This window comes from Vigna unguiculata, chromosome 5 (assembly GCF_037176805.1).
Source record: "Vigna unguiculata cultivar grain cowpea cultivar isolate G323 ecotype 2 chromosome 5, ASM3717680v1, whole genome shotgun sequence".
In the NCBI taxonomy this organism is placed as follows: domain Eukaryota; kingdom Viridiplantae; phylum Streptophyta; class Magnoliopsida; order Fabales; family Fabaceae; genus Vigna; species Vigna unguiculata.
The window spans coordinates 10,912,398-10,938,853 of record NC_140796.1 but is presented as its reverse complement, the minus strand read 5'-3'; the positions used below and the strand labels follow the sequence as shown (position 1 = coordinate 10,938,853).

At 30.8% G+C, this 26,456-nt stretch overlaps 2 protein-coding genes across 3 annotated transcripts; one reads left to right on the top strand and one right to left on the bottom strand.

Annotated features, from left to right (window-relative positions):
* Nucleotides 1-695: 695 nt before the first annotated feature.
* DET2 (3-oxo-5-alpha-steroid 4-dehydrogenase family protein) lies at nt 696-1,722 on the bottom strand. Its single transcript, XM_028071154.2, has one exon. The coding sequence runs from the start codon at nt 1,626-1,628 to the stop codon at nt 843-845; it is 786 nt and encodes a 261-aa protein (XP_027926955.1). The 5' UTR covers nt 1,629-1,722; the 3' UTR covers nt 696-842.
* A 15,306-nt stretch (nt 1,723-17,028) lies between these two features.
* On the top strand, nt 17,029-21,846 carry LOC114184940 (cuscuta receptor 1-like). Of its 2 annotated transcripts, none has more exons than XM_028072356.2 (10): nt 17,029-17,495; nt 17,591-17,728; nt 17,845-18,003; nt 18,086-18,235; nt 18,322-18,399; nt 18,516-18,671; nt 18,859-18,933; nt 19,085-19,234; nt 19,315-19,464; nt 19,608-21,846. In XM_028072356.2, exons 1-10 carry the CDS (start codon nt 17,147-17,149, stop codon nt 21,764-21,766), a joined length of 3,564 nt encoding a protein of 1,187 aa, XP_027928157.2. In that variant the 5' UTR covers nt 17,029-17,146; the 3' UTR covers nt 21,767-21,846. The 2 variants fall into 2 exon arrangements, with proteins under 2 accessions (XP_027928157.2, XP_027928155.2); XM_028072354.2 differs by having other exon boundaries at nt 17,030-17,495; nt 19,079-19,234.
* The last annotated feature ends 4,610 nt before the right edge of the window (nt 21,847-26,456 follow it).

Below are 26,456 nucleotides of genomic sequence, written 5' to 3'. Positions count from 1 at the left end.
CCTGTACTTCTAACACCCTTCTATCTGAATATTTTATAGCAGTATGTAGATTGAAGAACCCAAAAATTCTACATATTTCGATTCTTAAAACATATTATATTCGATTTTTGATGAAGTATACATTGTTCAACAAACAAGACTCTTTTATGTAATCTTTATATGTTATACTGAAACTGTCTATTTCCAAGTACCAAACAAAGTTAAACACACAAAAGAGTAGAATTTCTTAGAACAGGTTGATGATATTGTCATAGAAAGATGAAAATTAGAGCCTTAAAGATTCAAATTAAATTTTCAACACATTTTTTATACCACTCCAGTGACGCGGCATGGGATGGGACCATATACTAAAACATATGTCAATTTCGGAGACAACAACTATGTTCATTGTTTTCACCTAAAATTTGATGGTGAGTGTTCAGCACTAAAAATTGCTATCAATTATATTCATCAAGATTTGCAAATTTTGCGTTGGGCCATAAACAACAACATCAACATTCCTAATCAAAATTCTCGCCATTTAAAGAACAAATGAATAAAACACTCAACTACAACCAGCACAACAACATTTAAAAAATAGATTCCATTTTAACTATGATATCGCCAAAGTTAAAAATTAGAGTAAAAATGTTAAAAATAAAATCACCAAAGTTGTAATTTAAAATTAAGAAAAATCCCATGATCTCAGAATGAGATTAGGCAAACAAAGTTGTCATAAACACAATAAAAATTTTTGTGATCATCATAAACACAATACAATTTTTTTGTGATTTTCCCCTTAATCCAATTCCACATTCCAATTACAATGCAACAGAAAAAAAAAAAAAAAAAAAGAAGAATGATCAATACAAGTAGGGAATAACACCCTTCCTGTGCTTCGGATAATCCTCCCCAAACTTCTCCAAATACCACCTCCTGTTGGCACGCGCCCTGGGCCCGAGGTTCGCAAAAGTATAAAGAAAAAAGCCCAACCCAGCCCATGACCAAGTCATGACAGCCCAGCCCAACCACTCCACAATCTCCCCAAAGTAATTAGGACACGCAACGAGCTCGAACAACCCTCCCCTGGGCACCACGTAGCCCTTCCCCTCGCTCTTCAGCCGCAGCAAAACCCTATCGGCCCAAACATTAATCCCCATCCCACACAGAAACACTGAAAGCCCAATAAAAAACCGGAACCAGAAAAAACCCGATGAAGTATAATCGGTGTGGTAGTGGGAGATTGAACGGACCTGGAGGTAGGCATTGAGGAGGTTGAAGACGAAGGCCATGAGGGCGACGGAGAGGGGGAAGCCCGAGGCGGTTTTTTTGGAAGGGGTGAAGAGGAGGCGGAGAGGGTAGAGGATGGTGCGGTTGAAGTAGTGGAGGATGAAGGGGGTGATGAGGGTTTGGGCTTTGGGGTTGTGGGAGTGGAGGCCGTGGGGGAAGAGGAGGAGGGTGAGCCAGAGCGTTGGGCTTTCCATGAGGAGCCAGGCGAGGGGGGGCGGGAGGTTGGGCCCCCAGCCGGGCCTGTGGTGCTTGCCGTAAGGGGCCTGGAGGAAGGTGAGGGAGAGGAAGGTGGGGGGTGCGATGAGGAAGAGCGCGAGGAGGGAGTTGTGGAAGAGAGATGCGTCGTCTTGGATCATCATGGATGCAATGAGAGTGAGATTTGAAAGTGTGATTACAGAGAGTGGAATGAAGGAGTTCTTCTTTTATTCTTGTTTTTGGGGTTTGGACACACTGCATTGACTAATAAACTTTATGCCAACGGGGGATTGTGGGGACCTGAGGAAAGGGTCAGGGAAAAGTTTTCATTTGATGCGACCATTAATTAGAAATTACTACTGCAGTAAATTTATTATAAAATTTCAACTTGTTACTCATTTATAACTTTTAAAAATTAATTAAAATAAATTTAATTAAGATTTAAGTCATTCATAAATTTATAACTATTTTTAATTAAATTTTTATTAAATATTTTTGGGTGTATAAATTTTGTGAAATAATTATATTTTTTATTAAATTATTATCTTTATTTTTTTTTTGTTATTTATCTTTAAATATAAAAGTAATATTATAATTAATATTAAGTTATTAAGGATAATTTCATCAATCATGGTACCATAGAAGAGACAATAGTTATTTCTCGATTACGATAACATATAAGTTATTATCGAGTATGTGTTATTGAATAACAAATTTTTTTATTAACTTATAATAAAGTTAATAATAGAAAAAATGAAATTAGAGAAATTTTTATGTGATTTATTATTGATAAAATGAGTGTTTATTTATATTATAAATATATTATACAACTTAAATAGTTTATACAATAAATCATAAGAAATCTCATAAATATTAATTAATGAGTAATTAATTCACAGAAGTAATGGTAGCAAATCAATTAATCATATCAATCATAGAAGTAATTATCTGAAATTATCATTAATTTATAACACTCTCACTTATTGTTCTATGTAAACTCATATAATTAAGCTGACAAAGTCCAATTTTGTGAACCAATTACTCAAAAGTTCTCATCGGTAAAAACTTTATAAATAGATTTGTGAAATTTTCACATGAATGAATCTTTTGGATCTGTATATCACCTTTTCAATTGAATAATGCACTATTGTCTTTATCAATGGTTGTTGATTCCATTTTTTCCGAGAATAGACCACAAGTTTGTCTCACATGTTGAATTATGGACCTTAACAAAACACATTCACGACTTACCTTATGTAATGCTAAAATTATGCATGATTTGATGATGTTACTATTATGGTTTGTTTCATAGATTGTCATGAAATCGTTGTACTACCATATGTGAACAAATATTCGGTTTATGATTAACCATTGTAACATTGTGAGAATTTGATAAATAACATGCATATACATAACCAATTATATCTCATTTTGAATCATTTGGATAAATTAAGTTCATATTTGTAGTACCCTTAAAGTAATGAAGTATATGTTTTACATCAATCCGTCTTATAGGAAAATAATTATATCTTGCATAACAAATTTGCAACAAATGTAATATCAAGTCAAGTATAATTAGGAAGATACATTTAGTCCTCCTATAACACCCCAAAAAATTCTTAATCATTTTCTTGAGCTCTAAAAGAGCCTTTATCAACATTTAAGAACCTCATAACCATTGGAGGTACATAATGAATATGACTTGTCCATTTAGAACCTTTTAAGCACTTTTATTATATAAGGCTCTTGATGTACAAAAATATTTTTATTTAAATACTCAATTTATAATCTCAAACATTTGCCCTTCTAATATCCTTGATTTCAAATTCTTTCTTTACCCAATTAATTACCTTTGTGAGCTCATTAGGAGAATTCCAATGATGTTTATGTCATCTGCATAAACAACAATTATAACAAATTCATTTTCTAATATTTTCATATAAATATAAAGACAAAGAGGATCCTTTTTATACCATTTTTTTAATAAGTGCTCATTAAGACCGTTATACCATACACATTTTGATTACTTTAATCAATAAAGAGAGTTGTTTAACTTTTTGAATAACCCTCTTTAGAATCTACCTTGTTGGACAAATTAAATCATTTAGGGATCTTCATATAAGTATCATTCTCAAGAAAATTGTACAAATAAGTTGTAACATCATTTACTAGATGTAAATGCAGATCTTCTTGTGCAATTAGGATAATTAAATATCAAAATGTTGTTGCATCCAATATTAATATATATGTCTCTTCACAAAACAATACTAGATTTAAAAAAAAAAAATCAATGAGTAACTAATTATGCTTTGTCTCTAACAATTTCATAATTCTTATTTTGTTTTTGCATATAAATTCACATGTACTTAACGAGTTTTATACCTTCAGGTGTGCAAGCCATAAGTTCAAAAACATTTTGTTTAAAAGACAAATAACTAAATTTATCGGTGTAGAATACCTTAGTTGTTCAATAATAACTAAAATGGAGATCAACAAATTTATCAAACAAGAAAAATAAATTAAAAAAAATAAAAGAAATTAATACACCTAACAAATAACTAAATTATAACAAATAAATTTAATCATACATTAAAAATACGTCTAACAAATAACAAAATTTAAAGATAATAAATGAAATAAAATTAAGAAAAACTAAAAAGAAAATTGAATAAAATTATAAAAAAGATAAAAACTATAAAGAACATAAAAAATAAAGAAAATTAAAAATAAAACTAAAAAAACATAAGCCGCTAAAAAAATAAAAAATAAAAAAATAAGAAAAATCAAATACATATTACATTTTGAAATCTGGTAAACTACTTATATCAATTTCAAAATTCAAGTGAAGAGTTAACTAGATTTTTTGAAATCCGGAAAAGAGTTAACCAACTTTTGAGATTTCGAAGAAAAGTTAACCAAATTTTAAAATCCAATGAGTTTCTTATTTGGATATCAAAATTCGGTGAGTCCCTTAAATGAATACAAAATTTAGTGAATTGTTTAATCGAATTTCGATGACTTTCTAAATTGAATTTCGAAATATGGTGTATTCTCAAACCAGATTTCGAAATCTAATGAGTTCTTAAACGGTGTTTCGAAATTCAGTGAATTTCTAAACCAATTTCGAACTAATTTCAAAATCTGGTGAGTTCTTCGAAATTCGATGATTTTATAAATCGAATTTTGAAATATGATGCTTTCCTTAATCAGATTTACAAATGCAATGATTACTTAAATTTTTTTCTTTATGATTTTCAAAATCAGGTGAATACCTTTACAAACTGAATTTCCAAATCTGCTGCATGCAAAATACAATACAAATACCATACTATTCTAGTAGGAAAATTTAAAAAATCGTATAATACTTGAACAAAAACGTACCTGTGTGCGTAAAAAACAAATATGAAGGAAATGAAGTAACATGAAACTCACGTACGCCATTCAAAAGAGAGCTTATTTGAAGAAGGAAGAAAATGTCGTTGAAGCTTATGAAAGTGTGAAACTGACTTGGGGTGCGAGATAAGTAAATATAGAACCACCAAATACATTAAATATGTCTGGTAAATAATAATTATTACTTAACTACTTAACTTGGACGAAGATAATGGTCATCGATATAAAAATTTGGGGGTACAAAAGAAAAATTGAAGGTACACGAAGACAAGATAAAGAATGACATTATTTAGCTTTTAATTGGGTGAATTTTGATTTGGATAAATGACCAAATTCGTCTCTGAAAATGATCATAATGTCATTTTAGTCTTTTAAATTTTGTCATGCCAAATTCACCTAATAAAGTAAGAAAATTTCAATTTACTTGACTCATAAATACCGTGGGATGTCTATGTATACAAGAATACCGTACATAGATTTGATCGTGTCAGTGACAATCTTGATGAAGTTATTTTTTTTAATGGCTGCAAATTGACTACATATTTTACACTTAAAAGAAATTCAATAACTATATTACTTATGGGCCTAAAACACCTTCTCACAAAAACCAGGGTGTTTCTTCCTGCACCCTTTTTTTTTCTTCATAAACTCCAATTGCCCATCAACCCTGACGCAATGCAGTCAACTAAATAGAAAACTTTGATTTTCCAACATGCAATAAGCAGTCACAAAGATTTTCACAGCTCCGACACAGCTCGGAGCCACCGGAGCGCCAACGAGAAGGCTCTCGACCTTGTGCAATGCCTCTAACCTCGATTGCACGTAGTGGAGGCTTGCCGGATTCAGCTTGTGAAAAGAATAAAAGAGAAGAAGATATAGATTCACAGTGATGAAAGAAACTATATTATTCACCATCATAAATGTTTCAGTATCAGCCCATTATATAGATGGACTTAAGCATGTGGTAAAGAAAAAACTAATTGCTAACCAATCCAACTATAAACCTAACAGAATGCCACATACTAAAAACAAAATCACCAAAAGCAAAACAGAATAACCAAAAGCTAAATATTATGCACGCTGACATCCCCCCGCAAGCTGGAATGGATGTTGATCATTCCAAGCTTGGAAACAAGATATCGAAACGGCCCTGGAGCAAGAGGATTTGTGAGGAGATTTACAGTTTGGTCCTTGGAAGGAATAGGCATGAGGTGAATAAGTTTGGACTGAACTTTCTCACGTACCAAGTGCCAATCCAGTTCAATGTGTTTGGTTCTTTCATGGAAGACTGGATTTGCTACTATGTGAAGAGCTGATTGACTATCACAGTAAAGAACTACTGGATTTGCTACTATGTGAGAGAAATTCCAAAATCCTGTAGAAGATATATCGGCCATTGAGCTTCACAACTTGCTTGAGCTAAAGCTCTATATTCGACCTCAAACGAAGATCTAGAGATAGTAGTTTGCTTTTTTGATTTCCAAGAAACCAATGCGAATCCAAGGAAGAAACAAAAGCCAGTGACAGACCGTCTTGTGTCTGGGCAAGCCCCCCAATTTGAGTCAAAGAAACTAGTAAGGTGAAGAGAGGACTGAGTGGGAAAAAAGAGACCTTGTGTAGGATTTCCTTTGATGTACCAAAGAACGCGAAGAACGACTTGTAAATGAATGGAAGATGATTGGCTGAGAAATTGACTAAGTTTGCTAACAACAAAGCTAATGTCAGGCCTGGAATTTGTCAAATAGACCAATCGGCCAAGAAGTCTTCTATAGATAGATGCATCGGGAATTGAAGATCCAACAACCATAGAAAGCGTAAGAGAGTAATCCATTGGTGTTGAAAGAGGTTTGAAGGCTAACAAACCAGTATCTTGTAGAAGGTCCAATGCATATTTGCGTTGATTAAGGGAAATGCCTTTAGAATATCTTGTAATTTCAAAACCTAAGAAAAACCGCAAGGGGCCAAGGTTTTTGATGCCAAATTTGTTATGTAATAGGGATTTGAGTTGAGTGATCTCAGATAGATTATTCCCTACAAGGATTAAATCATCAACATAAGTAAGCACAATAGTAAAACCAGTGAGTGACCCCCTGGTAAATAAGGCATAATCAGATTTGGACTGAATAAAACCCTTTACTGTGAGAGTGACAGTCAATTTGAAATTCCATTGCCTACTAGCTTGGCGAAGGCCATATAAAGATTTTGTGAGCTTGCAAACAAGAGCAGGGTCAGAAAGATGCAAACTAGCTGGTGGTGTCATATAAACCTCCTCATCTAAATCACCATGTAAAAAAGTTGTATTCACATCAAGTTATTCTAAGTGCCAACATTGAACAACAACAATGGAGAGAAGCATTTAGATTGTGGTGATCTTAACAACAAGGCTAAAAGTGTCAAGAAAATCAATTCCTTCCGTTTGAGTAATCCCCTTTGCAACCAAACTGGCCTTATAGCGTTCAATTGAGCCATCCGCTTTATGCTTGATTTTAAAAACCCATTTATAGCCTATGGTCTTCTTTCCTTTAGGCAAGTGTGTCAATGTCTAAGTATGATTCATGTCCAAAGCAAGCAGTTCATTCCTAATGGCCTCTTTCCAACAATCAAACTGAACAACCTCTTGGTATGTGGAAGGTTTAGAGACAGAAGAAACAGATAAACAAAAATGTTTGTAAGAAGAGGAGAGAAAATCATAAGAAAGAGAGTTAGAGAGGGGGTACCTGACCTGAGAGGAGAATGATGTAGAAGAAGTCTCAGCCAATGCACAATGATAATCTTGGAGGTAAGTAGGAGGTTTGGTGGTTCGTTGAGATTTTCGTTGGGGGATGGTAGGGTTGGGGGAATTGGGTAGAGGTTCAGGATGTGGAAGATTAGGAGGTTGGGTAGTCTGAGATGGCAAGGGGTTAATAGGTAGAAGTAGAGGTTCGGATGAAGATATAGGTAAAGGAAAAAGGTCGTCATGTGGAGGATAAGGAATAGAATGCAAATCAGTAAAAGTAGAAGATGGTGAAAAGCCCTATGATTGTTTGTGAGGAAAAATGTTTTCATAAAAATGTACATGCCTTGACAAAAAGAGCTCCCTATTGTGTAAATCACACAGAAGAAAACATTTAACACCTCTTTTATATCCTAGAAAAATACATTTTCGTGCTCTAGAATCTAATTTCTTGCGATGAGATGTATTAGTGGATGTAAAAGCAAGACAACCAAACAAACGTAAATGAGAAATATCAGGTAGTTTATCATGCAACACATAATAAGGGGATTTGTTGTCCAATAAGGAAGATGGAATTCGATTAATTAAGTGGACAGCTAAGGCGGCGACATAGTTCCAAAAGCATTGTGGTAAACTAGAGTGAAACAATAATGACCTAGTGATATTTAAAATATGTTGATGTTTACGTTCAACTAGGCCATTTTGTTGTGGTGTTTCAACACAACTTTTGTGGTGAATAATCTCCTTTGCAGCAAAAATTTGAGCAAGATTAAACTCAGGACCATTATCAGTTCGAATACATTTTATGATTTTATGAAATTGGGTTTGAATGAGAGTGACAAAAGATTGAACTCGAAACCCAGTTTCAGATTTTAACTTCATAGGATATAGCCAAGTAAATCTAGTAGTATGTTCAACAATAGTGAGCAAATATTTGTGACCATGTAAAGATAGTGTAGCAATAGGATCCCAAATGTCAAAGTGTACAAGCAAAAAGAATTGCTACGTGGGCCCTATAGTTATGCCTTCACTTAAATAACCTAAGAAATGTATCAATTCAAAGACAAAGACCAATTCTTCACCACCAACCACTACAGCTACGTGAATGAGGAAAGAAAAAGCAAGGTTTTCTCTCTTAGACCCACATGGAATATTTTATGAATTTTTCTAATGGAAAGAGGGAAAAAAATCTACATGGCCCCACCCTAAAACAACATCCCATCAATTCCTTTTTCTTATTTTGAGAATTCAACATTTTGAATGAAAGTCCAAATCAAAAGAACCCCTGCACCATACATTACAGATTCACTTAAACGTAAACCACCCACATTCTCTTGGAATTTTACATGTTTTTACACCAGTAACGAGAACGAGAATATGAGTCCCAAAAGGACTACACAAAGCAACAAAAAAATCACGTATAACACAATACTGTCATCATCACACAAGGCATATAAAAGATATGACGTTCAATGATAATGGCAGTTCACAGATCAAAGAAACCAACAACAAAACGCAACCACACTCATCTAGTTTTATAATTTAAACAACCAAAAGCAAGAATAACAAAAATAAAGAACTAGATCCAACTCCCCTTACCTGGTTTCCTTGTTCCTAGTGCACTCTCAATGATCCTTTCTCGTCCCCCATGCTTCAACCCTTGTTCCCACTCTAACACTCTTTTCCAACCCTCTCTTTCTCTCCCTAATTTTGCAATTTCGTTTCTCTCTCTTGCTGCCACACTCACGCACCTCTGTATTACACTCAACCTCTCCTCTTCCCAAAATTTTCAGTCCAAATTAAAAAAAAATCATTAAACGAAATTAATTGACACTATAAGCATCAATGGCCATTTAAATGGTGCTTTTACTGCCCTGAACTAATTCCAAGTTGCCCTTCTGGTTTCCCCCCAGAGAATCTCTAGAGTTTCTATATTTTCCTTTTATATATATAAAAAAATACAAAAATATGAAAAAAAACAACTCTCACCTACCGAGGTTCAAACTCACACCTTAACACTTACCAACCATAGGTATAACCATCAAGCTATCATTTAATTCACATTTAATTCACACATACATACCATGTTAAGTCTTACTTCCGCATTCAAAATATATTTGTAAAAGAAAACATAATTAAATAAACATACCACAACACACATAGGACTCAAACCCAAGCCCTCTCCATATAACTAAGTACTCTCAACCACTTAAGCTAGCATTGTTCCTTGTTTTAAAGATTATCAAGGAACTCCCTTAGGGTATTTCCGATTCACCATTACTTGTACTTTATTGATTATTATTTATATGAATTTCCTGGGTCTTACAGGTATCCAGAGAATTAACCAGCCATGACATAACAATGGAATTGCAGCGACCCCACGGGCCAAATAAGTCAAAAGTAGGGGGTAGGCGAGGAAGAGTGCCATTGATGAACTAAAGCTTATTCTTCGAACATAGAGCAGTGGAAACGTCACATGACCAGGAATGATAATTGGAGCCATCCAATTTTATCGGAACAAGAGGGATTCTAGGGTTATCGCCATTGGTAATGAGGTAGGGATTGGAAGAATCAAGAAGAGTAGTATGATGGGCTGCCATGGAGGAAGCGACAAAGAAACAAAATCACTAGAACCCGAAATGGCTCGATGATACCATGTGAAAAGAATAAAAAAGAAGAGGATATAGATTCACAATGATGAAAGAAATTATATTATTCACACTTATAAATGTTTCAGTATCAACCCATTATATAGATGGACTTAAGCATGTGGTAAAGAAAAAACTAATTGCTAACCAATCCAGTTGTAAACGTAACAGAGTGCCACATACTAAAAAAAGAATCACCAAAAGCAAAACAGAATAACCAAAAGCTAAATATTATGCACGCTGACACAACTTCTTTCAGCATCTTGGTTTCTTAGATGAGAGGACCCGCTTGCTCCTCCACTAACTGCACAAACTTCATCAGGTACCGATCTCCGGTCACAATCATCATTCTCCACCGATGAGTTTGCCTCTCACGAATTTATTGCCTCTGATCACTGTATTGGTCATTACGCAACACAAATATATTTAGCGGATTGAAAATTCCAAAATACACTTCGAAATCCTGTAATGAATTTTAGATTATACATTCCAAAAAAAGAAACATGTTCACAACATTAAGTAATTTGGAATGTATTCTCATATTTGCAAATATATTTTGGATTTCACATTTCATAATGTATTTTTGTTTTTTGGGGAATACGTAATCTAGAATATGTTTCTAAATTTGATAGTATATTCTGAATTGGTTAACAACTATATTCAGGATTATTCACTCTAGAATAGAATATCTTTCCCAATCCAGTTATATGTCCCAGATTCATTAATTTGTAACCTATTGGAAATTCTAAATTAACCTCCAGTAATATAGTAAAACGAAAACAACACCTTTATTCAATCCATGAAGAACCTAGTGTGAATGTTTCAATATTTATGAAGCATCAACTGAACGAAGGCAGTAAGGATAGAATCGACAAAGGGTGAGAACGAATGAAGATGAAGAAAGGGTCTGGTTGAGGCGTAGAAGGAAGAAGTTTAAGAGTCTCCTATTTTATTTTAAAGGCTTAAATACCTTTTTCGTCCTCATTTTCGTAGTGTTTGTTCGGATGATTCTCATTTTTACCAAATATTAAATTGGTTCTCATTTTCGCAATTCGTGTTTAATTTAGTCATTTTCTTTGATGTCGTTTAAATCAGTAACAGAGCACTATATAGGTGACATTGTTTGTATTACATTGTACTGGGATGTATTATGTGTATTGTACATGTGGATTAGTGGATTATTAACGTTAACTTCTCAATTTGGGGAAAACAATTTCCAATTAGGTCGCGCTGCAATTATGGATTGACGAGTACAAGCGATTTCTTCATCTCCGAGTTTCTTCATCTCTGATTTGCAGAGGAAGTAACAATTGGACGTGGCGATTTGTTCGTTTGATTTCAATTTTCCAATTAATCGTTTGATTTGTTTCTATAACATTGTTGTCTCCAATGATTACAACCAGAGGTAAAGTAAAAAGATTGAGACCGTGACACAGGATTGCAAGAAGAAGAAGATTGCAGCAACACGAATTGAGAATGGAGGAAGAAGATTGCAGCAACTGACCAACTGTCCAACAATTCATTTTCAAAATCCTAGCTCACCTATTTATCCCCAAATATCTAATTACTACACATGTACAATATACGTAATATACCCCAATACAATGTAATACAGACAATGCCACATGTACAGTGTTCCGTTACTGATTTAAACGACGTCACAGAAAATGACTAAATTAAACACGAATTGCGAAAATGAGGACCATTTTAAAAATTTCGTAAAAATGAGGACCATCCGCAACAAACACTACGAAAATGAGGACGAAAAAGGTATTTAAGCCTATTATAAACTATCATTTCTACCCGTGCAATGCACGAGACACGAGATTTTAAAGATTTAAAATTACAAAAATATACTTAAATTTAATATAATTTTTTTTTTATTTTATAAAACTAAATAAAAAATTTTAATTAATTTTGATAAAAATTTATTTAAGTTATTTATGTACATTTTTAATAAAATATATCGTAGTAATTATTTTAAATAATATATTAAGATTGAGTTAATTAAAATTAAGAAATTAAATTAAATTTTAAATAAAATATTCAATAGATAATGTAAAAAATATATAATAGTTGATTTTTTAATAATAAAGATGATGAACAATATATAAATTATTGAGTAGATTCTATAAAAATACAAAAGATAGACGATAAAAAAATGTAAAGAGTAGATAATATAAAACTATAAATGATAGACTGCGTATATAAATGTAAATAATAGATTCTTTAAAAATACAAATATTAGACGGATGATGCAAACAAAATATAAAGATATAAACAATCGAAAACTACAAATGTAGACCCTATGTAGAAAGATATAAAGAATAGACTATTCTTTTGTAGTTGGTTTTCTATATTATTTGAATTTTGAATTTCAAATTTAAATTTCTTTACCATATTTTTATAGTTTTTACAATTTAGAATTTTAAATTCAAACTTTATTACTTTATATTTTGAATATCAAATTTGTAATATGTATCTTAATTTAGAAAAAAAATATTGAAATTGAAATCATTAGTCAATTTTATATCTTTAAAAGTTTCAAGAATTTATAATTTTCACTTTGCAATGATACACAGATGTCTATGTTATAAAAATTATGTTTTAAATTATTGTTTAAGCTTTTGTGAAATGTCAAAAATACGAGAAAGTTTGTTCAAAAATATTTAAAAATTCATTAAAAAGCTTTAACGTTCTACAACTTTTTGTAGAGGTGTCAAAACGGGTCAGCCCGACCTGTTTTGTCCCGTCCCGCCTTTGGCCCACCTTTTCACTTTACATTTTATTATTTTTTAATTTTGTTTTAAATTTTTTTAAATTTTTGTTTATAAATATTTATACATATAAAAATTTGTTTATATAATATAGAAAATTTATTTTTTTTAATTGTTTTTAATTTTAAACACTAAAAAAAAGCGGGTTGGCCGGTCACGACGAGCTGACCCGCCTTTGACCCGCTAGTGTGACGGGTTAGGCGGGTTGGGCCACAACCGGTTGATGGGTTGGAAACTTCAACTCGCCTTACTCTTTTCTTGGCGACCTGGCAGGTGACTCGGTAGACTTGACCTGCCTTGACATGTTTACTTGTTTGGATGCTAAATTATAAATTTAAACTTTCACATCACATTTTTACAAATTTTATCCTATTGTAATTTTTAAATTTAAATATATTTTATTTAAACTTTGAATTTTAAATTTTCTGTATTGTTCACAATATAAATGTTAATTAAAACAAAATCATTGCTTTTTTTATACTTTAAATTTTAAATTATAACTTATTTTTCAAAATGTTATAAAAATGTGACTTATATGTTTCTTTTTACTTTTTAGTAATAAGAAAGTGATTCTACAATAAGTTTAAGAAAATAAATAAAATAGACAAAATTCAATTAATATATGTATAATTTAAATACAAAATCTTATTTATATATACTATTTATTTATTGTCATGTTTTATTTTGTATATAATTTTATATAAAATAAATATTTTAAAAAGAGAATAAATTTTTATAAATGTATGTACCATATTTATATATCAAATTAGATAATTTTTATGTATTCAGCAAAGTTTTGATTTTATTTTTGTTTTATTTTGAATTTCAAATTCAAATTTTGTTACCATATTTTTATAATATTTTACGATTTTAAATTTTAATTTAAAATTTCATTATCATATATTTCGAATTACAATACGTATCTTAATTTTTGAAAAAAAAATTAAAATTAAAATCATTAGTAATTTTTATATCTTTAAAAGTTTTAAAAATTTATAATTTTCATTTTGTAAGAATACACTTATGTCTATATTCAAAATTATTTTTAAATTAATGTTTAAGCTTTCCTAACTGGTGAAAAATATGTGACAATTGTTCAAAATCATTAAAAAAAAATTAATTTTTGATGATTTAAAGCTCCAAAAGTCAATCAACACCTCTGAAAAGGTAATAGAATAATTGACCATATCACATTTTTTGTGGAAATTTCCAAATACTTAAAGAGAAAGTAGTAAAACGAAACTTACTTAAAAAGATGGTCTGCAATGAACATGAAAACTGGAAAATGAAAAATATAATATTATAAATGAGAAAGGAAAACAAAAATATACGTGTTTGTCCAATTAATACATAGGAAAAGGAAAAATATATTGGAATGCATTTGTGATTTGAGTTTAAGTGTGAGAGAAGTTTTTCAAATTTGAAATAAAATTTTCAGTTTAATCTAATTTGAATATTAATACAAATATAAATAAGTACAAATAATATTTTAAAAATTATTATTAATATTTATATCTATTATGTGATATTTAGATAAGCTTGTTTCAAATATGAATATTCAACCACATATTATTATTATTTTTAAAATTTTAATATAAATTCATTTATATTTTAAAAATTAATTTATATAGTAAAAATTTAATATTAATTTTATTATTAAAATTTGTGAGAGAAGTTAATCAACACTCAAGTTTAATATTAATATTATTAATCCTCCTAAAAATATAAATGTTAGACCGTGAAAAAAATATAAATAATAAAAAATTAAAAAACTACAAATGATAAATCATGAAAAAAAATATAAATAATAGATTCATCTAGTATATTAATAGTAAAGTTGTCATGTTTTAACATAAATTTATATTTCAAACTCTTATTTATAAATTCTTATGGGTAAAGTGGGCATTTGTTAATTTAGGGGATGCAGGAAGAAAAATGGCTGCAGTAAGAAAAGCCCCAAAAATCAAATGTCCAATATTTTTATCTTAAAAAAAAGAATATTCTCTAAAGTGAATTGATATTAGATACTACTTTTATATATATATATATATATATATATATATATATATATATATATATATATATATATATATATATATAACACTTAAATATCCTGAAATATTGTGACTGAAAAAGATTAAAAAAGTCAAAATTCCTTCATCCTTCTTCTTTATATTTTCCATGTTATTTGTTCTCTAAGTTGTTGTACTTTTCTATTTTACAGAGAAATGCTATAATTGTTTTAAGGTTAAATCATTCCATAGGTTTCCATTTTTGTAGCGAAATCTCAAGTAGGTCCCTCCATTTTTATTTGATTCAATTGAGTCCCTATTTTCGAAAATTCGTTGCAATTGGTTCATTTCCGGTAGTTGACCAGTAACGGTGTTAATTATGTGTCACGTGTCAGCACATGATTTTTTTTGACTTTTTTTAATATTTTTTTATAATTTTTTTTTTAAAAATTAAAATTGCCACGTGTCAATCTGACATTGTGCCACGTGGCAGAAACGATGTGATGTGGCAGTGGCAGTGCCACGTGTCAATATTAGATGTGAAAAGTCTTAATGTAGTCCCTATATTTGTTATTTTGTTTCAATTTGGTCCTAATTTTTTTAAAACTGAATCAATTTTATCCCTCTATCAAATTTAATTTTTATATAGATTTACAATGGTATTTTTATTATAATTGATATTTTTAACAAAATTAAGTTTATTTAAATGTATATTCTGCATTGAACTTTATTTAAATATTGTTTCAAATATTTATATATCAATAATTTATCGACAAATGTTAGAATTGTTATAATTTTTTTTAAAAATTTTATATTTGAATTTATAAAGTTTTTATTTTTAAAGCAACTCTAATATTTATCTATAAATTATGGATATATAAATATTTAAAATAAAATTTAAATAAATATTAGTGCAAAATATACATTTAAATAAATTTAATTTTGTTAAAAATATCAACTATAATAAAAATACATTGTAAAAATTATATAAAATTTAAATTTGATACAAGATAAAATTGATTCAGTTTTAAAAAAATTGGGACCAAATTGAGACAAAATAAAAAATACAGGGACTACATTGAGACTTTTCACATCCAATATTGACACGTGGCACTGTCACTGCCACATCACACTGTCTCTACCACGTGGCATAATGTCAGATTGACACGTGGCAATTTTAATTTTTTAAAAAAAAAATATAAAAAAAATTAAAATTAAATAAAAATTAAAAAAAAGTCAAAAAAAACACGTGCTGACACGTGGCACATAATTAGCACCGTTACTGGTCAACTAACGGAAATGAACCAATTGCAACGAATTTTCGAAAATAGAAACTCAATTAAATCAAATAAAAATGGAGGACCTAATTGAAATTTTGCTATAAAAATGGATACCTATATAATGATTTAACCTTGTTTTAACTTATTGAAGTTTTTTTTTTCTCTATTATGATTCTTCATCAATTCCTTATTTTCCCTTTCTCCCATTTTAGTCACCACTTATCGTTTTGTTGTCATTGATCTAATTCAACTGTTTGTCTTTAGAAATAGAGGAGGAAATAGAAAACTTCCATTTTGGGTATGATATAGCAATCTCCCATACGCGTACACAAAAATGGTCTCAAAAGGTATAAATCAATTCCCACCACCATTAGATACAAAAATGATTGATGCTATTGCAATCATGCAGAAGACAACTTGTTTGACGAAATGACGAGGAAAGTATTACTTGGTAGAACTTTCAGTAGTCACGGCATTTGGGTTGAGGTTAACTCGTCCTTCACACTTACCTACCTTTATGGACCTTCTGGATGTTGAGTTCTGTATATTAAAATAATACTTTGCCAAGAAAAAAGCTGAATAATAGAATTTATTTATGTATATACAGAACCGTGGAAGTATCACAGCAACTACTTTGATTTCTAGAAAATCTCGGGTTCTTTTCTTTTCAACTTCCAATTCATCAAATAAAAGATATATATATAGATATATTAATATATACTGTTTAAAACCGTTGATGAAGAGAACAGCCATAGTAGAAAACCGCGGTCGCCACCAACTTTGACTCTGTCATAAATTAGTTTACTTAGTTGGTTCATTCTTATTTAAACGGCCAAATCCTTTGTTACAAAATATAAAGATGAAAATGAAGAACGTTAGTTTGATTTTATTGATTTTTGTTTTGGTGGAAGTGATATGGTGTGAAGGGTGTTGGAAGGAAGAGAGAGAAGCTCTTTTGGGTCTAAATGCCCGTTTTGGCTTCCCTTTGTCTTGGCAGTGGGAAGGCACAAATTGTTGTGAATGGGAAGGAGTAGAGTGCAACTCTTCCACAGAGAGAGTGGCCAAGCTTGATCTTCAGCGCCTATGGAGTGTAGCGTTCTTTCCGTCAGATTGGCATTTAAATTACGCTGATCTTGCTGTCTTCAAAGATTTGAAGAGTCTCAACTTGAGCCGTAGTTCTGGGATATTTGATTGTGCAGACAGTGAAGGTTATTCTCTTACACATTCTATTTCTTGATCATTGTTTACTCACTAAAAAGTGAAGTATGAATAATTATTTCCATTTAATTTGAATACTTTGTAGGGTGGGAAAATCTGGAAGTCCTTGACTTGAGTGACAGTAATATAGATAATGTCACCGACATTCTTGTTTGTTTGAATGGCCTTCCATCTCTCAAGTCTCTGTATTTATCATACAACAGTTTCCATGCAACATTCAACGGTAAGGATATAGATTACATGATGATGACGATGACGTGATAAGCATCTTTTTAATATTTACTTCAAATTGGTTTGCTTCTTCTACAACCTTTGACTAATACATGTGTATACCATTAGCTTTCGAAACTCTGTCATCGAAGTTGCTTAGATTAGAGGTCCTTGACATAAGTCAGAACTCTTTGACTAATGACATCTTGCCATCTCTCGGGGGATTCACATCTATGAAGGAACTGTATTTGTCTGACACTGGATTGGACTCAGATAGTCACATCCAAGGTGGAATAATTTTACCATTTCAATTGTAAAGATAATAGCTTCAGGATAAAATATATGTAATGTAACACACTTTACCTTGCAGGTTTATGCTCTATGTTGAAGAATCTTGAGGTCTTAGACTTGTCTTACAACAACTTCAGTGACAGTGATATTGCATCTGCTCTTAGTGGACTTTCATCTCTCAAGTCTTTAAATTTAGGATACACTCAATTGACTCCAAGATCAATTCTTAGTATGTCACACTTCCTATATTTCAAATCTTCGTTGTTGCTTTTGGTTGAAAATATATGCGAGTGTGATCAGGTTATATGTTGCCAGATATATCAAAAATAAGGTCTTTGGAGATTCTCGACATAGAGGGGAACCAGTTGAATGAGAGTATCTTGCGGCGTTTAGGTTGGTTGTCCTTATTCTTTACTTAATTAAAGTAGATTTGACTCGGTGAAAACATGCATGCTCCTTATTTAGTGTGTACACTCATTACCATATGCTGTCAATTCTGTTTTTATCAGCGAATGATGGATTTACATGGCCAACCAATTTACAAGTCCTGAAGCTGAGTTCGAACAGTTTCACCAATGAATTTCTGTCATCTCTAACTGGGCTGCAACATCTCAAATTCCTTGATTTAAACTACAATCAATTAAACGGGTCGCTCGATATAAGTGGTTAGTATAATTAATTTGATGTATTCGATTGGTTGATCACGTTGGCAGTGACTCATAATTTTTTTTTATGGTGGTTGGACTTAGACTTTGAAACAGAGAATTCTTTTTATGTTGTATGAGCGAAGAAAGAATAGTACTCTTATCTATGAATGATCATAACATTCCATTCTCTATTTGTCTTTAACAGGATTATCGGCTTTAACCAGTTTGGAGAATCTTGATATAAGTAATAACCGAATTAACAGTTTTGTTGTCCATCAAGGTATTTAAAAAAGTCTTCATCATCGGTTGTCTTCAGAATACAATTTTAATCCTGTTGTAAACCATGCTATTTATTTCTTTATTGTGTTTAGTTGTTGTATTTGCTATGTCGTTTTGCCAAATTAAATATTATTTTCCTGTTTTAGTTTCAGGCTCAAAAAGTCTAAGCAAATTGGAAGTCTTTACCTTTGATTACAATCTGATAAATGGAAGCAAACTGAGGGAATCACTACAAGCTTTCTCATCTATTAGGGTGCTTTCTATGAAGAGTAATAAGATTATAGGAACAATCAATGCAGGAGGTAAAAATACTTTTGATTTTAGTCTAAGCTAAATTCGTTTCGTTGTTATACTAAATATAACTTCTTTTTCCATTGTGCAGATTTTCGTGATTTAAGTAACCTTGAACAATTGACACTGGACAATAATTATGACCTTGACAATGAGTTTTTCAGAAATATTGGGGAATTGACTTCTCTGAAAGTTTTGTCTGTTTTTGGATGTGGAATAAACGACACCCTTCCTCCAGCTGGTAATTCAATTTATCATTATAGTTTTTAGATTTCCTCGTTAACCATCACATATTGATCCTACACTTTTTTTCTTTGAAAATTTATATCCTTTCCATCGTGTTCTTATCAAGATCGTTTATTTTTTCAAAATTTCATATTTCAGATTGGTTTAAGCTGAAGAATCTCGAAGAGTTAGATCTAAGTCAAAATCAATTTGAGGGATCACTTCCTTCGTCTTTCTTAAACATGACATCTCTTCGAAAGTTGGAACTTTCACGAAATAAATTTAGTGGACAATTTGATTCTAACATTGCTAGTCTTACATCACTTGAATATTTTGGTTTTAAAGACAATCAATTTGAAGTTCCTGTTTCTTTTACACCATTTGCCAATCATTCAAACCTTAAGTTCATATATGGTGAAGGCAACAAAGTCATATTGGACTTACAACCTAGTCTGCAAACTTGGATTCCTCAATTTCAATTACAAGTGCTTAGTTTGCCTTCAATTACTAATACCGATTCTCTTCCGCTCCCCAGGTTTCTTCTATATCAAAACAATTTGACTAGCTTAGATTTCTCTAGTTGGAGGTTGGAAGGAACATTTCCTCACTGGTTGTTTAACAACAACACAAAATTGACTGAGCTTCTTGTTAGAAATTGCTCTTTCACAGGTGATATCCTGCTACCATTGCATCCCCTTACTAACATGAGGAGAATTGATGTGTCCAACAATAACATAACCGGACAAATCCCCAGTAATATTAGTTCTATTTTACCAAATTTGCAATTTCTAAACTTGTCTATAAACCACATCCAAGGTTCAATTCCTGTTGGGTTTGGGCAAATGAGCTTATTGGATACTTTGGATCTTTCAGATAATTATTTATCAGGAGAAATTCCAAAGAACATATCTGGAGATGGGTCAGTGCTCAAATACTTGAAACTTTCACACAATAAGCTAGATGGACCCATATTTCCAAATTTGAAATACTTGGAGGAGTTGTATTTAGATGACAATAGCTTTTATGGTAGCATACCAAGTAGCTTTCTGGACTCATCTCTCATTTACTTGGATCTAAGCTATAATAATTTAGTGGGGAAACTACCAAGTGTGGTTGGAAATTTGTCATACTTGCGAACACTTTCGTTGTCCAACAATCATCTTGAAGGGTCTATTCCGACAAGGCTAGTGGAACTTGAATATCTATCGTATCTAGATATCTCAGTCAATAATTTGACGGGTTCTGTGCCATCTTTTGTCAATGCTTCGGTGAATTACATCCATTTGAACAACAACAGGTTAAGTGGTTTATCCAAAAGAATGTTCAGCAAAAGATCTTTCTTAATGATGCTAGACCTTAGCTACAATGAAATAATTGGTAGCATTCAAGATATGATGCAAGACCTTTCTCATACAAGGTTGAACATACTCCTTTTGAAAGGTAACCGCTTTACAGGGCATTTACCAGTGCAACTATGCCAATTGGTAGATTTAAATATATTGGACCTTTCTTATAATAATTTTTTTGGTCCAATACCCAATTGCTTAGGTAAAATGCCTTTTGAGAATGATGACCCGGACTCATTAAGGGGTGCATTCAATGGGTTTATTCATGGAGAAAATGCACATTCAGGGGTTTTGGTACGAAATATAAACGAGGAAGCAAACTTCACTACGAAGGAAAGATCCTACACATATACATCAAGCATCCTTGCTTATATGTCTGGAATTGATTTATCAAAAAATAAACTAAATGGAAGTATTCCATTTGAGCTTGGAAACTTGACAAGACTTCGAGCATTGAACTTGTCTCATAATGATTTGATTGGACAAATTCCAACTACATTCTCCAATTTAATACATGTAGAAAGTTTGGATCTTTCTTTTAACATGTTGAGTGGTCAAATTCCTCCTCAACTAAATCAGTTGAGTTCTCTTGCTGTATTTAGTGTTGCACATAACAACTTATCAGGGGATACACCTGAGCAAAAAGGCCAATTTATTACCTTTGATGAAAGGAGCTACGAAGGGAATTCTCTTCTTTGTGGACCTCCATTGCTAAAAAGTTGTCATCCTTATGCACAATCACCTACCATTTCTCCAAATGACGAAGACAATGACAGTCCTGTTGACATGCATGCTTTTGTTGTAAGTTTTGGTGTGGCATACATATCGATATTGTTAGTAATTTTTGCCACTCTCTACGTCAATCCTTATTGGAGGCGATCATGGTTTTCCTCTATGGAATTGATCATCTTGAGTTGTTATTACTTTATGCAAGATAGCTGGAGGAGGTTTTCAAATTCTAGAAATTTGTAATATAGTTTATCTTTTATGCCTTAGATTGACTTGTTATTTGCTATGAATTGATTTATACAGTAAAAATATTAAAAGTTGAATGGATCGTGTTGTCTCGCGTCATTGAATAGACCATGAATTTGTATCCTAAGATGCTTCTTCAGTGCAAGTTGAAGGGATTAGCTTTTAGATTTAATCATATTCAAAAGGGCTTTGTTGTATTCTTTAATCTAAATATGGGCAACCTCAAACTCTTCTCGTCATATTTAAATGAATGTAGGAATTGCAGTTTTTGTTTCTGAAGTGTATTTATGGAGATTTTACTAATGGTGCCAGTTATACAATCATTTTAATACCTGCATAGCGGTTTAAGCTAGTGTAATTTTTACAAGGAGCATTTGTGTGGCAGTAAATATGCTTTTTCCAGACATTTAACTGAAGTTTAGTCCCTTTACAACAAACAACAATCGTGCTCAATGGGTCAATGTGTTTTAGATATACTTTGGTCTTGAAAAAGGAAAAAAGAGAAAGAGCAAAAGAAACACTTGATTAGAGTCCATGCACAGATTATAAGAGCAAAATCCAAAATGGCGAATGTCTTCTCTCATTGTTTCTGATTATCATTTGCTTTCCTAATCTCACACTACAACATTTTTTCACTTTAGACAAAGCTAAACTTGTTCACAGATGTATTAATTTTTTCAGATTGGCCATTGAACCTATTAATTTTTCCTCCTCGTCTTGCAATGATTCTGATAATAATAATGACCTTTGCTTACCAAATTGTTGACACAAAATCTGGAAAAAAGAAACAGTTTGACATTGATGTTGTCAGTTTTTAGCAATTGGTTTTCTGTTTATCTGTTCTTCTGTTTCTGCAACTGACATCAAACATTTTCATAAACTGTTTGATATTTGTTTCTTTGCTTTCTCCTTAAATATGTATTTGTCTCTCTCGTTGGAGTAAGATAGTTTAATAAAAAAATACAGAGTTCTTTTTCTTCCTTGCTTTGGATGTGTGATATTTCTTAGTTTCCTTCTCTGTTTTTGCTCACTATATGGAGGGATTCCATTATGGTATTAGAGCGGGTTAACTCGCTTGTTTCCGCTCTGCATGTTCTTCTTGCGTACTCGAGGCCTGAGGTCTCTTCCAAAGGTAAGGAACATGTTAGTTATAGACCCCAAAAAAGCAAAAAATTGGGATGATACATTATTATTTATAATTTATTTTAAATTTATTGAAATTGAATTTAAAGATAGATAAACTATGAAAGATTAAGTAGGTAAATAATAAAGTAGACAATATTTAAAAATAAATTATTATTATTATATATTATTTAAAGACCAATGTAGGGACTATCTTTTACTATTTAGATTACTAATTTTTATTTTATATATAATATGGTCATTAAATGAGTTTTTAATGTAATATAGTCACTAAAGTAGTTTTTATATATTATGATAACTAAACTAACTTTTACTTAATATGGTCACTTAGTTTTTATATAATTTGATCACTAAAGTAATTTCTATATATACAATATGATAATTAAATTAGTTTATGTATATTGGTCAATAAATTAGTATCTACATAAAAGTAATTAAATTGGTTTATGAATCAAAATCTAAATTAAAATATAATATTAGTTATTAAGATTTTGATTTTAAATTAATCTCTAATTGAAATAAAGATTAATTTCTAAAATTAAGTTTTCTAGCGGTGTTTATTAAAGTATTGACAAATTTGATTAGGACATTAGGAATTTTTAAAGTATTGTCACTTTAATTTCAGAAATATCATAATTATTGAAGATCTCTCAGTAGGAAAAAGATAGTTAATTTGATTTTATTATTAAAATAGGCCATTGCAACTATGACAGAAGAAAAGTTGTTGGAGGAAATTACGAGGAAAGTATTAGTTGGTAGTGCTTGCAGTAGTAGTCATCACGGCCTTTGGGTTGACCTCAGGTCATCTTTCACTGTTACCGTGGTCGCCACTCGCTTTAACTCAGCCATAAATGAGTTTACTTTAATTGCTTCATTCTTATTTAAACGGCCAAATCCTTTGTTGCAAAATATGAAGATGAAAATGAAGAAGGTTAGTGTGAGTTTATTGATTTTTTATTTTTTTTTATAGCTTATCAACAACTTTTATTAGGATAAATGATCAATTTCGTTCTTTAGAGTTTGTAAACTGATATACTTTACTTTTTGAAAATAACATAATTATTGAATGGTCTCAAAATGTGAAAAAGGACAGTATTTGTTTATATCATTAAAATACTTTAATCAAAGTTAACGCCGTTCGCACACATCGCTCTGCCAAATTTAGGTAGTGTTTTCCGTGTACATGCACACACGTCACTTTGTTCATAAGTCTAAAGAAGAGGGATGACAATTGTACGGGATGAGTTTTGCTACTCATTAGTTTTTTAGAAAAAATTTATCCATATTTCTTTACTTAAATTTAATGGGTATTAAATTTTTCTTTTATCTTCATCTTTTGTCTCATCGGATAATGGATATAATTTTATACTTATATTTATATCTGTTTTTTTACTATTTTAAATTTAATTAATTTTTATAAAACAATAAAAAATTATGGTAAAGAAAACATAATATTATCAAATATTCAAATGTTAGGAAGATGGTTGTTTCTTCGATATCAAATATTTTAAAATAAATTATAATTGTTTACATTTTACATTAGAATATCAAATAAAATTTCATGAAAACCAAAATATTTATTAAATTTGCAAACTGCAAACATTAAGGAAACCTAATTGATAAAATTTTAAAATATTTTTAAAAAAAATAAAAGGAAAACAATATTCAAATTAAAATATATTTTAAATGTTTGTTTACTTCAATTTTTAAATTCTAATTAATCTCTTTTTTATACACTAATAAAAATTACAATACATCACTTGATAAAAATGGCGCAAAGAACAAATAATAAAAGTTTGACATAGATCTTGTATACAATTACATTAAATTTTTGTATTGTAATAAATAAAAATTATTTATACAATTATAGTGAAAAAATTACAATATGATTGATAATGAATTAGAAAAAAAATTAGATAAAATATATTGAAATAGTATTCTACATGATAAAAATAAACAACAAATAAAAATATTAAAAAATTAACAAATGTGTGTCCTAGAAATAATTTGAGAGACTATTGAAAGAAATCGTACAAAGGAAAACAAATGTATAGTTAAGGGTATGATAAAATGAAAAATACCTCAAAGATCTAAGAAAATTTTTCAAATATCAACATATATACTCAATGTTGAGAAATCATGAAAATTGTTTTAGAGAAACAAAAGAGTTTTTCAAATGAAACAAATATTTTATGCTAGTAAATGAAAGATTTATGCTATTAAACACTTAAATTGATAGTATTAAACATTCTCATATGAAAGGAAAATATACAATAAAATAAAAATATTTAAAAAATAATAGAAATATTCAAAGGTGAGACATAAAATTTTTTTTATTGACATACATCATTTTAACATGATTATATAAGGTTATGATAAGATGAAAAATATATTAGAGATGCGAATGAGTTTCATGACAAACCAAATATGGCGGGAACGGGTATTATGGTGGGATATATACATCCTCATACCCATCCACATACCCAATTGAAAAAGTCGGGGACTCCTCGTACCCATATCCAATCGATGTGGGATTCTCCGTTGAAACGGGAACGAGTTCGGATAATACCTACGGGAGCAGAGATTTATTTGTCATTCTTACTAAAGAACTAAATTAATAACAAAATTAAGAGATTTTTACTTCGCGAGATGAATTTAATGCCATATGTTTCTAAGGACTAAAGTAATATGTCACTCGCTTCTAGGTACCAATTTGATCATTTTACTATTTTAAGGGTCATAAGTTTGAAGAAGACTTTCACTTGTTGAAAGAAGATAAAATGAAAAATGATTGGAATAGACTCGTTGGAGGAAGCTTCAAAACATTAGTGATCTGTCTACTTTCATCATTGTTTACACATATTATAAAAATCCTAATAATTTTATTGTTTCTTTGTAATTGGAGGAAGACTCAATGTTTGACAAAGGTTTTTATACGGTAAATGGGTTTCTTTAAACTAATTCAAAGCTTTCGAGGCTACTAAAGAAAGCCTTGGTGGAATCTTTTCAAAATTCCTTCTTGCTTTTTATTTATATTTTCCATGTTATTTAGAGATAAATTAAGAGTGAGATTTTTTCCTGAGGTTATGTAAGTTTTTGTATTTTTCTATTTGACAGAGAAAGTTATAATAGTTTTAACTTAAGGTATTTTTTTTTCTCTATTATATTTCTTCATCAATTCCTTCTTTTATTTTCCTTTTCTCCTATTTTAGTCACTTGTCGTTTTGTTGTCATTGTTCTAATTCAAATGTTTGTGTATAGAAATAGATGAGGAAATGAAAAACTTCCATTTTGCGTATGGTATAGCAAAGCAATGTCCCATGCGCGTACGAAAAAGAGGTATGAAAAGGTATTAGTTAATTCCCACTACCAAAAATAATTGAGCAATTTGGATCATGGCAGAAGACAACTTGTTTGACGAAATGACGAGGAAAGTATTACTTGGTAGTACTACTTGCAGTAGTCACGGCTTTTGGGTTGAGCTACACTCATCTTCACACTTGCCTACCTTTATGGAGCCTCTGCTTTTTTTCAACTTCCAATT

What these genes read in the sequence shown, in the direction of transcription:
- LOC114184940 (XM_028072354.2), top strand. Translation starts at nt 17,147, where the DNA reads ATGAAAATGAAGAACGTTAGTTTGATTTTATTGATTTTTGTTTTGGTG. An exon ending in TGATTGTGCAGACAGTGAAG is followed by an intron (nt 17,496 to 17,590) that starts GTTATTCTCTTA and finishes AATACTTTGTAG; the next exon opens with GGTGGGAAAATCTGGAAGTC. An exon ending in GAGTATCTTGCGGCGTTTAG is followed by an intron (nt 18,400 to 18,515) that starts GTTGGTTGTCCT and finishes TGTTTTTATCAG; the next exon opens with CGAATGATGGATTTACATGG.
- DET2 (XM_028071154.2), bottom strand. Translation starts at nt 1,628, where the DNA reads ATGATGATCCAAGACGACGCATCTCTCTTCCACAACTCCCTCCTCGCG.